Source organism: Mustelus asterias, chromosome 7, assembly GCF_964213995.1.
Source record: "Mustelus asterias chromosome 7, sMusAst1.hap1.1, whole genome shotgun sequence".
NCBI lineage: Eukaryota > Metazoa > Chordata > Chondrichthyes > Carcharhiniformes > Triakidae > Mustelus > Mustelus asterias.
Window position 1 is genome coordinate 71,225,256 of NC_135807.1, and position 15,634 is coordinate 71,240,889.

Below are 15,634 nucleotides of genomic sequence, written 5' to 3' on the forward strand. Positions count from 1 at the left end.
TGAACATTGGTAGTGAGGTTGTTACTATGCAGATGCCACTTGTTAGCCCTGTTGTTGATACCCTTTATCATTTTACTGAGGATTGAAAGTAGACTGATGGGCAGGCATTTGGCCAGATTGGATTTGCCCTGCGTTTTGTGGACAAGACATAAATGGCCAATTTTCCATATTGTTGTAAATGTTTGTGTGTAGCTGTACTGAGAAAATTTGGCTAGGGGAATGGCCAGTTCTGGAGCAGAAGTCTTCAGTACTACATGTGGGATATTATCAGACACCCGAGGCTTTACTGCATCTAGTACTTTTACCATTTCTTGATTTCACATGAAGTGAAGTGAATTGGCTGAAGACTGGCATCTATGATGGTGGTGACCAGGAGGAGGCCAAGATGGATCATCCACTGGGCAATTCGGGCTAAAGGTGATTGCAAATGACTCAGCCTTGTTTATTGCATTGAATTAACATATTCCCAGAAAATCCCTTTTTGTAAAGTTTTAATGCAGTTGACACCCATTTATTTTAAATAGGTGTTAAATGAATAGACATGATTTTACGCTAACAAAGCCAACAATTCACTATTGAAGAAAGTTAATCACTGGCTTGTGCAAAACACCATCAGCACAATCCAAAATCGCTCAGAGGAAAGCTTACCCAATAGTATGTTATAGATTATTTGTCATTTTAATTGTGATGTCATTTCCCTGTGGGATATTTACATCAATATTGTGATGTTGATTATTTTCATTCATTTAGCAATAAATATGGGACTTTCTTATAAATTAATCGGTTTGCTGCCAGGCTGCTAAATGTGGTGTCCCACCGTGAGAAAAAGTGACAGCAAGCAATGGAACAACTTACTTAGGGCCAAATGTTTGCTCTTGAGTCTCCTTTTCCCAACTCTGCAAGTCGGATCTGGGAGAAGGTGACCCAGATCTTTGGACATTTGCTCTGGGGCAGTGGTTGTTAACTGGAGTCTGATCTGGTGCCCTGAGAAACAGTGCGGAGACACACACAAGGGCTGCTGGACATCAGTCTTGGCTGGTTAGAAGGCCTGCCTTGGAGCTCTGGAATTCTGCCTCACTTACAATAAAAGCAAGAGAAGCAAGAAAACAAAAAATAAACAGCCCTCCAGCCTTCACCCCTATGCAGCCTCATGCTCCACCCACCCCATGGCCCTCTATGGGCCCATGCCAACATAGCATCAACTCATGCCAAACCATAATCCCCACCTACCATCGATCTCCTCTGTGCCAACTCACCCAGTATCCATCATGGGTAGACTTCAGACATCAGGGTGAGATGAAATAACAAAGTTGTATTACAGATTTCATTGTTCAAAAAAAAACTTCACAGTCATAAAAAAATTCAATGCATTTAAATCCCTTAATAAAAACAAATATTTTCTTCAAGTATTTAATCCCTTATGAAAACAAACATCTTCAGAAAAGATTCAGGTGAAAGGTTCCAGGCATGTGAAACTTCAGTTCTATGTGTGTAGATTGGAGAAGTTGGGCCATTTACCTTGGAGAAGAGAAGATTGAGAAGAGATTTGATCGAGCTATTATGATGGGTCTGGACAGAGTAGATAGGGGGAAAAAACTGTTCCCTCTCATGAAAGAATTGAGAACAAAAGGCACAGATTTACTGTAATTGGCAAAAGAAACATGAAGAAAATCTTTTTCACGCAGGAAGTGGTGGGGTCTGGAATACATTGACTGAGAGTTTGGTGGAGGCAAATAAAATAGCTTGCAGAATGGAAGAAACAACAAATTGCAATACATATAGTAGTAGATCCAGAGATCAGCTCTCTTGACATGTCTGAGCAACAATGCCTCAGGAGGTTCAGATTTCCATCCTGGCCTTTGCTGAAAACTACAACTTCCTGGAACAAGGTCTTCCTCCCAGTGGACCAATTGGTATGCATTGCCAGTGGTCATGTGAAGCATGTGTGCGAGAGGACATATAGAATCTGTGAGTGTTGACTGCTGAGTTAAGAATGTGAGGAGGTTCCTGGAGAGGGAGTAAAATGGGTGGAGCTGGTGATGGTCGGACCTGTGGTGTGCTGAGCAGGAGTGTGCTGGGAAGGTCAGAGTGTGCGACTTGGCACCTGAACATATTCTGCCATTCACGTTGCTTACCCTGCTGAAACCTTGGATCATCTTGGTTCACACTCTCCAAGTTGAAGTGACCTCACTCCAGTTGATTTCCTTGGCCTGTTCTATGCATTCCTGCTTGCTTGGAGAGGCTGTCCTTTTCCTCCTGCCCTTGGGAAAGATGATCTCCCTGCAGTCCCTAAGCATAGCAGGACCTCCAGGTAAGAGCAAAAGGCTTGTGAGTAGATTTCCTAGGAAACCTCTCCACTATCATGATTGCTGAAACCTCAGGAATCCAGGTCCAGGTCAGCCTTTTTGACCCCTAGCAGGGTCCCTGTAATAAAAAGTTTGTAAAGAATGCAGAGTTTAATTTTAATTCTAAGGGCCCTATTTTACCATTTTGATTCTAAGTGCTGGACGGACTTTAACATGGAGTGTTTCAGATCTGACTTTTAGACCCGTTCTGAGGCGCCCCCATACGCATTCTGCCTGCAAAAATATCAGCGAGTCCATTTTGCGCCGATTCTGGATGGGTGAATGCAGTGGTAAAGGGGGAAGTGCTGGTAAAGTTGGGCATGCAGCCCATTGAGTCAATTTAAATGCATTTAAATGGCCATTGTGCCCATTTCAGGCGTGGTCCCAATCGCGACCATTTTCAGGTCTTGGTTACGGGGGAAGCGGTGCGGAGGCGGGCGCGGATCACGCTACTCACCTCACGCCCGACTTTACCAAATTTTTGCACCCAAAAATGGGCGGAGCGCGATGGTAAAACTGGGCCCCAAGTGTTTTGTATGGGATAAAATCTTATCCATGATCTTTCATTACAGTTTAGGATTGGAGGTGTAGGATTGTGCAGATCACAATCTGGCTCACATGTAAAACCAACCTGTCATACTTGTACAGTAATCCATTGAGGCAGGGAATCTGGAACTGCACGTTAGAATTATACCTCTTTCACTGATTAAATATTCATCCTACATTTTACCACAGCCATGACCAGTTGATAAAGGATCATTATTCTGGCAGGACTTTATTTATGTTACTTGGCTGCAGGCTGAACTCTACCGCACATGAACATCTATAAATTTCCCTCTTGACTGTTCAATTCTAAATGCAGAGTTTGGCAGGAGTGACTCAGAATGAAAGGATCTTTTACAAGGAGCTGCTAATACGTAAAACATGATATTAAAGATATTCTGGGGTTGGCTGAGATTTATGTAGTTGGGTTGTTATCTGCCAATGTGGCATCGTCATCACACTGAACACTGTTTAAGTTTAATATTAGCTCTAGAAGACTAAAGATTGACTTTAAAAATTATTTTTCACATTCTGTTTTGCACCGGCTGAAATTATCCTGCGACTGATGTGTAGTTAAAATGACCTCCTTGAGTTGATCAGTCTCACCTAAACTTGGTTTGGGCAAGTTTGCATTCAAATTACAGTCCCCTAAAACTGCTTTCTATTAACACAATAATGTGCCGACAGTTGGTTTTCTCGAAGGCTTCTGGGTCTACTTAGTATTCAGCATTTTACAATATTCAGTGCACTTGTCATCACATGATGGTAAAAGAAATGGAAATTCTGTTTTATCGGATGATATTTTCAGGATCATGTTATACAAGAGAACAAGATAAAAATGATTGGAAAGTTGTGGGGATCAGGTTCAGATTATAGTACCTGGCTAGTTTGGAGTACAGTACGATCTAAATCATATGTAAGAAGCAAATGAGCCCTTAATTAAGTTCACGTTTTCAACAATAAAACCCAGATGGAGCACAATGCTGCAATATTGTTTCCAAATCAGGTATCAATGGATTATTTCTGGCTTCACAGACTGGTTAAGAATTCTAATCCCTTTGGTGTTGTATGCCTTGCTCTTTTAGGAATACCTTTGTGGACATTCTCCGAGCTATTCTTCTGTCCCTGGAAATCCTTATTGAAGACCAAGAGTTACAAATAAATGGATTTATGCTAATTATAGACTGGAGTAATTTCACATTTAAACAAGCCTCTAAACTGACTCCCACCATACTGAGACTAGCCATAGAGGGCTTGCAGGTCAGTAATTCTTTTTAATAATTAAAACATTTTGCATAATTAATTCTTTCTTTTCTGATTTAGAGTGAAATTTTCCAATATTTTGGACCTTGTTAACTCTAGGACTTTAAAAAAAAGAATGCATAACACATTGACTCATTATGTAAGTAACGCAAAGCAACAGCATGTAGGTTCCTGAAAACCTTTGCAGAAGCCGGGCACTTCTCAATAGAGAAAGAAGGAAAGGAATCAGAAGTCAGGTTATTTGGAGCCAGAGAGATACAAGGATAGATAACAAGGGATACAAGATAAAATAGAGAAATAAAGTTAAGGTGTATTCAAATCATGTATTTTAATTGAAAATCAAAATGAAAATCTAAGCTCATGGCATAGAGGACCACCAAAAGAAAAAGAGGTGAAGCAAGTCAGGAATGAAGAATTAGGTGCTTGAACTATAAAAGCCTCATGACTTAGCAAGAAGGAGAGATTTGTAGAGGTAAACAATTCTACATTTTGTGATACATGAAAATGTTAGAATAAGAGACTGTGTAACATGCCTCCTTTCAACAGATCAAGAATGTAAGATAGCTGACACCTGAGGAACAAGAGAGAAAGGTTTAGAGGTGCACTGGCCATCATAGGTTTGATATAAAGAAAGGTTGAATAACAGAGTTTGGAGGCGAGATGTGAGCAAAAGATTGCCTATCAGTCAGAAGCTTTTTCTTGTATTCAGGAATACAAGACAATTGAGGTCATCGAAAAGGAACAAGGCTATTCCAGAGGAAGCAAACAGTAAAGGGGAGGGAGGGGAATTATATGTTTCATAGTGGGATCATTAGTTGGTAGATATTGTGGAAGATAATCTTCAAAAAATCAGGTACTGGCTGAAAGGTTCTCACCAAGAGAAATTTGTTTGTTTTGAGAAGAGGGTGATAGCTACTTATTAGAGATCGTTTCTCATTGGACTTCCAGAAGATGTAGAGAATGAGTCTTTGTAGAATATTAAAGAAAATTGGATAATAATTTCAAGGCAACAGTTTTGACACGTAATAAAATGACGGGTCAGATAATTGAGCATAAGATCTTGGCTGGGTGTTTTATGACCTTGCTTGAGCGAGGTTCGTAAAATCCCACCCGAGGCCAAAGGAAAATTCCATTCTGCGAGCCCCGCCCGACCCGATTCCGGCACTTGTCTCTCTTTTCGAGCTCCTGATTTTGCAACCAGCACATTTTCAGTAGCTGGACATTTGAAAAATTTGAAATTGGGTTTGATATCCTTTGCATTTGATCCTCTGATTTGGATTTCTGCTGAGTGAAGCTGCCACGGGAGAAGTAATTTTGCAAAATTGACATTAATTTGCACTTTACTGGATCCATACTTAACTATGTAATAATAGCCAGAGTATCACTTGCAGTGGTACCCCTTCCGCTTTTGCACCATTGCCTCTGGTCTGTCTGAAGGGTCCGTCGCTGCCCCTTCCCAGGTGACTAGTTGTTGAAGGTGATGATTGGTTGGTGAGTTTCCAAGATTTTATCCCTCTAAACAACCAAGTAGTTAGGAATCTTGTAAGTAATGCATTAAAACTAAAGACCAGAATTCTACTCTCCCTCACCAATGGGTCTTTAGTTAGGGGGGGAGCATGAAATTGAAGGAATGTGGTTCCCTCTGGGTTCCTGCCCACTCTGATCACGGAGCGATTTTATGCTGGGGCAGGCAAGGCCTCAGATGGGAGCCCTCCCTTGCCGCAGTGAGGTCTTTAACTGGCCAATAATTGGCCACTTAGGGCTGTTTCCCACATCTATAGGTTCCCCTTTTCCAACTTGCTTGTTACAAAGAACTATAATAAATGAGTCAAATACACTTTCACTTGTACACAACCATGTTGACTCTGATTGCGTTGTGGTTTGTAATAAATTGAGAAAGCAAACGGCATGTTGGCTTTATGGCGAAGCAATTGGAGTACAAGAATAAAGAAGTCGTGCTGAAATTGTGCAGAGCTTTGGTGAAGCCATGCCTGGAATTTTGTGTGCAATGTTGGTCTCCTTATTTAAGGAAGGATATACTTGAGTTGGAGGAAGTGCAGTGAAGGTTCACTAGATTGCTCTCTTGGATGAAAAGGTTGTCCAGTCATGAAACACTGAGGAAATTGAGTGTATATTCTCTGGATTTTGAAAAAATGAGAGGAGATCTCCTTGAAGCATTCAAAATAATGAAGTGGTTTGACAGGGTAGATACTGAGATATTGCCCCACAACTTACTCGAAGTGGCAATCGCCGGCAGATAGCCCACAATGGTGGGAATTACCATAATTGAAATTCCAAAGCTCCTGTCTCGCCCAACCTTCCTAACTCAGGCTGGATGAGACATGAACAGCAAAGCACGCCCCCGGCAAAATCGGTGTGGAGTAAGTAGAGTGCAGAGAGGAAAGACGTGCCCCTTTTATGGCAGTAGGGGCATGCCAGAGAAGGGGACAGAGTTGGACTGGGGGGCAGAGACAAACTGGGGGAGATGGGGGGTTCCCAAGGTGGGGGGGGGGAGGTGGGGGAGTAGGTCGGACTCCGACCCAGGGGAGGATGTTGGAGTTGGATGCTGGGAGCGGGGGCAAGTCGGGGTCGGACCACGTACTGGAAGGGAGTCGAATTGGGCCTGGTATGGGATGGGGGGGTGGGGTGGGGGCAGTTGAGGAATCACAGTCAGATCCAGACCTGGACCCAGATGACATGGTTGGGGAGGAGGGGAATTTGGACAGGAGGGGAGGGTTCGGAGACAGACAGGACCAGGAAGCTTGGGTTCGGGCCTTGGGGGGAAAGAGGATGTCCGGTGGCTGTTGGGCCAGGCCGGGAGAGCTGCTTGCTTGGTGGAGGTGTTGGGGTGTCACCTGGGGGACCCATGGGTGTGAGTCGTGTGGGGTTTTCCTTGGGGAGGGGGGTGGGTGATGTACGGGGACTGTCCTATGTGGGGTTTGGTCTGAGGCTTTAAAATAGTTACTCTGAAGTTAGAATTGCTTTTCTTCCTTTTACCTCTTTCAGAGTAACGATCAGGATAAAACTGACAGAACCGTCCGAAGTTAGTGATCTAAATTGCTTTGTTGGATGGTTCCTAGCCCAGCGCAATCACAGGGGAAGTTAACCCCTCTGGACAATTGCTGGGCAAAGCCTTACGTGAGAACTTCCTGAGAGGAATTCCCCAGCGCATCTTTGGCGTTAACACCAAAATCACGACTGGGGAATAACGACGTTATGGCTGATTGTTTTCCCTGGTTGGGGAATCTAGGACAGGTGTGCACATAGTTTTAGAATAAGGGGCTGATCATTTAGGACTGAGATGAGGAGAAAGTTTTTCACTCAACGGGTTGTGAATCTGTGGAATTTTCTATCACCGTGGGTCGTAGATAGTCCCGTTGAATATATTTAAGGCTGGGATAAACAGATTTTGGTCTCTTAGTAAATCAAGGGATATGCAAGATGTGTGGGAAAGTGAAGGTGAAGACTGGTTACACTGAATCTTGTAGCAAGCTTCGCGAGCCGTATGGTCTACTCCTGTTCCTATTTCTCCTGTTCTTCTGATCTCAGCTATATGGTGCCCTTCAGCAATAGCATCTGAAAGCACAGTGTTCATGTGTACGTTACAACATTCAGCTGGAATAGTAATCCAGAGAGCCAGGGTAATGCTCAAATTTCACCATGACAGAGGGTGAAATTTGAATGAAATCTGGTTTTGAAAGTCGAATGATGACCATGAAACCATTGTTGATTGTTGCAAAAACCCATCTGGTTCATTAATGTCATCCTTATCATCCTCACCCTATATACGACTCCAGATCCACAGCAATGTGGTTGACTCTTAAATCCCCTCTGAAATGGGCTTGCCTCAGAAGCCACTCAGTTCAAGGGCAATTAGGAAGGATAATAAATGCTGACCCAGACAGTGACATGAACAAATAAAAAACACACTTCCAACTCCTCCACCCACTCTTAATTATTCGATTGTACAAAATCATGTATCGGATGGGCAGAATTTCCTTCTACTTAAATATTGTCTTGATCCGCACTACGAATGTCTCTCCCTATTCACTGGCCGCGATTTTACCAACTCACCGGCCCATCGATGGGCGATTTCTCGGATCTCTCGATCTTACCAGCACCGGATTTCCGGCATGGTCAGCCTCTTGCCCATTTCCGGTGAGAGGCTGAATGTATTATTCAAATTTATGGTAAACGTCATTTCCATCTGTTTTAGTGAACCTGGCATTCAATCGTCTGGGCTCACTTGCCTTTGCGGCCTTGTCATGGGAGGTTCTTTCCGGTGAGGAAAACACCTGCTCCACATGAATGGGGAACCATTGTGTTACCCTCGCCGGTAGAACCGGAGGCCATTGAGCCCCCCAGGAGAGGTCGAGGGGGATGTCCCTTGGGCACTGCCAGCCTGGCACCCTGGCATTGCCAGCCTGGCACCTTGGCACTTGGCAGGGCCTGAAGGGGGAGGGTCCTATGGGGTGGGGCCTGAAGGGGGCAGGGCATGGTGGGGGCCAGACCAGGGCAGCCCAATCGGGGGGTGGGGCGCTGCATACTGTGCCTGTGATTGGTGGGGGGAGAGAGGGGAGCCCACAGCGCACTCTGCTTGCAATTAGTCGGCAGGGAGGTGTTCCACCGTGCATTCTGCCTGCGATTGGTTGGGGGGATGGGGGAGGGGGGCCTGCTGTCACTCTGCCTGTGTTCGGTCAGGAAGGGAGGGGGGGGCACTGCCACTCTGCCTGCAATTGGTGGGGCGGCATGATCGGTCTGGGTGGTGGGGGCTATATTTTTGGGTGGTGTGAGGCTTGCGATCAGCCGTGGGCCCCTGCAATTGTTGGGGGGGAATAGGCTTGAGGCTGGCTACAGAGGCCTGACAGTGAGCAGTGAAAGAGAGAGCTGTCGGGCCTCTGCTGTTGGAATTGCACATGCACAATAGCTCCCTCTGCTGCCTGATCAGGCTGGCTGGCAAGTTAAGCCCCGCCCACTGCCTCCAGTCGCTAGAAACAGTCTAGCCCATTTTTTCAAGCACTTTGTGCATAACATTGGGAGTAAAAACTCACCCAAGAAACAGATCCGCAACTCTCCCATTTTCATGCCAGCTGGACACTTAGAATTTTTCTCGTAAAATTCTGCCCACTGACTCTGTCACTCTCACTGGGAACTGTTTGAGGCTGAAACTGATTGTCTGCAAATTTGGTGTCATATCTGAGTCCAAGATGAGCTTCTATCCACATCCGTTCCAACACCTACACCGCCTATTTCTACCCCTATAATGTCGCCTTACTGTGGTGCTGCCTCAGGTCATCTGCTGCTCATGTCTTTATTATCTCGAGTCATGACTATTCCATTGCACTTCCGGCTGACATCCTACATTCTGGGTGGGATTTTCTGGCTGCGCCCGACCCTAGACTGGAAAATCCGACCCGAGGTCCTTTGCATGGTCTGTGTCCTGCCCGCTACAATTCCCATGGCGGGCGGGATGGGAAAATTCCGACCTCTATCTTTTGGATGATATTGAGCTCTGCAGCTCGCATCGTTACGTACAAGGTCCTGTTCACCCATCATTCCTCAGTTCACTGACCGATGTTGGCTCCTGGCTAGAAATGCTTTGATTTTTAAAATTCCCATCCTTGTTTTCAAATGCTTCTATGGTCTTGCCCTCCTCCATCTCTGTAATCTCCTCCAGCAACACAATCCTTAGACATGTCTGCTTATTCAACTCTAGCTTCTAACATTTCCAATTTTAATTGCACCACTATCAGTGGTCATTCCTTCAGCTGCCTCAGCGCTACCTCCTTTAAGATATTTATTAAAATCTACCTCCCTACCGCCCAAGCTTTTGGTCGTTGGACTCAATATCACCCGTGCGGATTGGTATCAAATGTTGTTTTATATTGCTCTTGTGAAGTGCCTTGGGATATTTTATCACATTTATGGTGGTACATAAATACATTTTGATGTAGTTTTACGGACCTCTTACCACCTGTCCAGAAGCAGAAGGTGCTTTAAATTAGTTTTTAAAACAATAGGCAGTGGTGTGTTTTCCCAATCCCTCGGCTTTTGTGAGACAATTTTACTAACAATCCACTGCAAACTTGAGTTTGGGTTTAAGGTTCATTTATTTTACACATTTAAAACCTGAGGAAAAAAGGCATCTTTGTCACTTTTCACCCCTCACATTCACACAGTAAAAGGGTGAGAGGAATAGAGAGTGCCAGAGTCAGGGGATGTTTCCTTCATGCTGGGATTCTATTCCAATGAGTTCCTGGATGGTTGAACGATACTAAAAGCCTGGAAATGAACTCTACAGCTGCATTCTGTGTTTCAACAACTTGGCAAATGTTGATCAGATGCTTTTAGAATTGAGCAAGCTTCATGGAGTTGAAACTGCTTACCCAGTCTAGCTGCTGGAGTTCTGCCCAGTTGATGTTAAAACAGCAGTCTGACTACAAAGGCTAAAGATGCAATGTTAAACTGTCCAAAAGGCTGGAGGCTTGTGACCTTCCTTCTCCACAATATCTTCAAAAAGGATGTTTATGCAATGTCTGGAATTGTCTCTGCTTTCAGGACTGATAATGTCTCAGTCATTAGTTTTTGAAAAGGGTGCCAACTGTGTTGAGGGTCTGGTGTTTGGGAAGCCATTGTCTCACTGACTCTGCTAGCAAGGTTGGCTTATCAAATGCAAATTACATTCCTGTAGTTCTCTTTGAAATTGGTCTGAACAGGTGTGATGTGAGTCTATTAGCAGCTCTCTTGGCATAACAAGATGTGACATTCCAGAAACGGAGAAAACAATGAGTTTGTCCTTGAAACAATGTGATCTGGTGACTTGCAGCAGCCACCTTAGTTTTCTTAGATATTGCGAAATTATTTTTGCCACATACTGAACAAAGTTTAAGGGAAACCTGGTGAGCTTCATTACTGGGCATGACCTAGTTAGTTGATTATTTCCATGCAAGGGCAGTGCGGAAATTCTGTCCCATTTTGATTTTTGTCTTTGAATTCCTGTAACTCTACAGGAAGGTTAGCTGTTTTTACTGGTGACTTGTTCCAGACTGACCAGGACTCACCTCACTAATTCAATGGGTGGGACTTTCCGGCCGCACTCACCCCGAAACTGGAAAATCTTGCCCGAGGTCAACAGAGCTTTCCATGGTCCGCCCCTCGCCCGCTCCGATTCCCGTAGCGGGTGGAATGGGAAAATTCGCCTCAATGTCTCTGTTCAGGAGAAAATTATTAAAAGGTTTTGTTCCACAAGTCAAGTAAATTCTGGACTGGAGGCCAGGTGTGGCATGGGGACCAATATTGGATCCCTGTGCCGGAAGGATCAGGTTCAATGGATAGAATGGCTTTGTATTGTACTTGATTTTTATCGTAAAGTGGCATTAAATCTCATTAGAAAAGGCCCAGTCAACTCCATTTTATCTCATTATTTAAAAACTCATGCTGAAAATCCTGAAATAAACTTAAAAGGTCATGAGTATTTTTGGAAAACATGAGTACTATTAATTATGTATCAATTCACAACCACTCAGTAGAATATTACACTTACAGTGAAACTGTTAAAGGTGTTAGAAACATATCCATCTGCTATGTAAATGTGTTAAATTATGCCATCAACTGTTAAGAACATCTCTTGGAGTCTATTGGAGTCAAAATGCTCAAGGGAGCTTCTAACAACCACTGTTTGCATTCATGTTTTGCTTCTCACCTAAACTGAAACTTTAAAGTGTTTGATAAACCAAAAAACACGCAAAGGAGGACATCTAAGGGGTAGCAAGCAAGAATATTGTTAGACAACAGGAAAAGCTGAATACACGCAAGTCAATAAGTAGAAGACAGACTGTCCATATTTCAGATGTTTAATCTTGTTGAAACATTGTCAAGGAAATAGCTTTTGTAGGCAGCGAGAGAGATATAAAGCTGAAATGTTTCGGACAGGGCCATAGTACTTAAATAAATTATGAAGTGGAGGAAGCAGGGAGCAAGCAGTCGTTCCACACCCAAAGGAGCAAATCTGCACACAGGTACATATTGCTGAAAAAAATCATAGAGATGAAATCAAGATTGTCGTGGAGAAATTTGAAAATGAACGTGAGAATCTTTTAGTCAATTTATTACGGCACAGAAAGCAAAAGGAGTTTAACAAGAACCGAGGTGATGTATGGGCTGTAGAGTAAGCAGATTATTTGACTGATGTTATGCAATGCCTAGGAACATAAGTGCTATATTAACAAGCTTTAAGATAAAGGGTTCTACTTTCCTCCATTCTATAATTTTAGTGCAAAAGCGCATTAAAGTATAAATTGAATACCACTTCATACTCACTTTAATGTGAAGATCAGCACACAGAGGTGGGTGGCACAGAGGCACAGTGATTAGCGCTGCCAACTCACAGTGCCAGGGAATCCGAGTTCGATTCCAGCTTGGGTCACTGTCTGTGTGGAGTCTGCATATTCGCCTCGTGTCTGTGTGGGTTTTCTCCGGGTGCTCCGATTTCCTCCCACGGTTTGAAAGACGTGCTGGTTAGGTGAATTGGCCATGCTAAATTCTCCCTCAGTGTACCCAAACAGGTGCCGGAGTGTAGCGACTAGGAGATTTTCACAGTAACTTCATTGCAGTGTTAAAGTAAGCCTACCTGTGATACTAATGAATAAACTTTAAATTTTGAATAATTTGACCTACCAATTTTTCCTAAAAGTAGCCAATGACTAAATAGACAAAATTAGCTTGTTGTGTATTCATTAAGTTGTGTAAAAAAAATCAAGCTGGATAAATATCTGGGTAAGTGAAGAGTGAAAGCAATAAGGCTAAGCTATGAGTAAGCAGTGGTACCTGTGCTACTGGGGCCATAAGAATGTCTTCTATGGAATAAAACATGTTAAGGATATAAAAAGATTAATAAAAATATAGAGTTGATGTTCTGAATCGACAATTGTCTTATAAAATATAGATGAAACCCGGTAGAAAGGCCAAAAGGAGGAAAGTACATTAAAAAGTGCACAAAATGCAGAACAATAAAGGAGAGCTGTTAAAAACACCACCATTTGAGCAGTGCTTGACCAGAGAGTTGGGTGTGCAGATCACTGTGGCCAATAAATGGCATTCATGAATATCCAGTGTTTACTTCGAAAGTTTACCTGTACATTTTGAGGGCAGCACAGTGGTACAGTGGTTAGCACTGCTGTCTAACAACCCCAGGGGCCCAGGTTCAATTCCAATCTCAGGTCACTGTCTGTGTGGAGTTTGCATGTTCCTGTGTCTGTGGGGATTTCCTCCCACAGTCCAAAGATGTGCAGGATAGGATGATCGGCCATGCTAAATTGCCCCATAATGCCAGGGGGATTAGCAGAGTAATACGTGGTTTGTTGTCAATGCAGGCTCAATGGGCCAAATGGCCTTCTTCTGTACTGTAGGGATTCTATGATTCTAAATTAATGACATAAGCACATCAAGCAAATAGTCAAACATCAACAACTACATATATTCATACAGTGCCTTTAATATAATGAAACACCCAAGATGCTTCACAGCATCATTATAAACCAAATTATGGCACCAAGCCCATAGGGAGCAAGTATTTTGATTCTATTTACAAATGAGAATAAAGAAATTGTAGGATTACCAGAACTAAAGGGTGGCATTTCCAAGGCAAGGAGAGGCAGCTTTTGGGGCAAACGAGAGTTAAATCCCCAAAAAGTGACTTCAAGTCAAGACCCCCATTAATCAACCCTCTGCTGGGTTTCACTGGGGCTATTTCTGAGACCCCTTGGATCTGTCGGGAAACCAATTAATGTATCTAAAAAGCCAATTAAGTACTGTTTTAACATTCAATTCTGGATTTAACGGCCAGGGTACATGTTTTCTAACTTGTCAGCATCTCGTCAGTGTAACTGAAGCAAGAACTTCTCCAGTGAGACTGGCAAGCTGAGACGTCTTTGACCAATTATACTCAAGATCTTAAGGCATGGCCAAGTGAGAGGCTGTTGTTCAAAGCACTTCTTCACTCAGAGAGTGCAATCACTGCTGGACAATTTATTGTCAGCTTTTTGGAAGTCACTTCACCTGAAACAATAGCCATTTTCCGCTGCCCATCCCAGACTTCAGTACCATGTGGGGCAGCCTCTGTCCCTCTGACTTCCATCTCTGCAGAGGTCACCCCACCACCAGCTACTCCAGCAGCAGCAGGAACAATATCAGCAGCGGCATCAGCAGCCTCCTCCGCAGATAAATGCCCTCCACAAGGTGGAGGGGATGGACACAGAGATCCAACTGAAAGGAAGTGAGATCCCAACACAGAGGACCAGCTCCCTCTACATGTCTGAACACCAGTGCCTTTGGAGACTCAGTCTGTCATGGCAGGTTATTGCTGACATCTGCAGCCTCTGGGAACAAGACATTCTTCTGGGTGGAGCAGGTTGATAAGGTTCATCACTGGAGGTCACTGTCACCCCCAGGTTCGTGCCTTTTGCTAAGTTTTGTGCTGTTTTCAAGGAGAGAACACAGATGTGTGTGTTAAAAATGGCTTGTGTGGAGAGGAGGGAAAGGAAACTTCTGTGGAGTGTGACTGTGAGGCATGGGTGTGGCAATAGGATAAAGGCGAGTGTAAGTGCTGGCTGTTCAGATGGGATATGAGGTGCCCGGAGATGGAATGAGTGCAGCTGCAAGGTGTGCTGTCTACTGGAATTACATACACTCTGGAAAGGAGAATTTGTTCCAGGACACTTGGGATCTGATCCGCTGCCTGTACAGCTTTCTTTACCGACAACATCTTGGCAGGCACTTAACTTACTTTGCACTTCAGCCTGCAGCACATCATGGGAGCAGTTTATCCGTTCTACTTTGCATGTCTGATGGGGGACAAGAGGAGAAGCAACATCTCCACCAACATCAAGAGCAACACCATCAACTGCCCTCCTCCTTCCACAGGGCAGACGGAATGGACAACAAGATCCAGCGGGAAGGAAGAAAGACCACCAACACAGGCAGTGTGGAAAAAGAAATAATTACGGAGAAGCTTAGCAAGAATTTTGCCTTTGTATTTGCAAAGGAGGATGAGGGAATTATAGGAATACCAGAAATAAACTGTGGAATTTTCCCAGGCAAGGGCAGGCAGGTTTTAGGGAGTGCGGGAGGTAATTCCCCTTCCAATTCCCTTAAAGAAGTTGGCAATCACCTGCTGAGCAGTAATTGCACTCTTTTGGAAAAAACATTTCTTTGAACAGTGATCTCTCACCTGGCCAAGGCTGAAGCTCTTCAGTATAACTGATCGGAGTCTTCCCAGCTGGAAAAGCTTTCAGAGACCCTGATAAGTTGCAGACGTGTTAGGAAACAGGTGCCCTGACTGCTAAATCCTTAACTGAGTGTTAAAACGGCACAGAACTTAATGACCCATTTGAATATTTAAATTTCCTACTCAACAGCTGCACGGGATTCCCTGCTGCTATGCTACCCCACTCTGGTGAAACTCGGAAGAGGTTGGGATGATATTG

At 43.9% G+C, this 15,634-nt stretch overlaps 1 protein-coding gene across 1 annotated transcript in view; it reads left to right on the top strand.

The window, feature by feature from the left end:
- LOC144495777 (clavesin-1-like) overlaps positions 1-15,634 on the top strand; it is a 102,518-nt gene that overhangs the window by 27,420 nt on the left and 59,464 nt on the right. Inside the window, exon 3 of the mRNA XM_078216252.1 lies at positions 3,974-4,148. Coding sequence (XP_078072378.1) covers positions 3,974-4,148 — 175 coding nt within the window. The remainder of the gene's footprint in view (positions 1-3,973; positions 4,149-15,634) is intronic.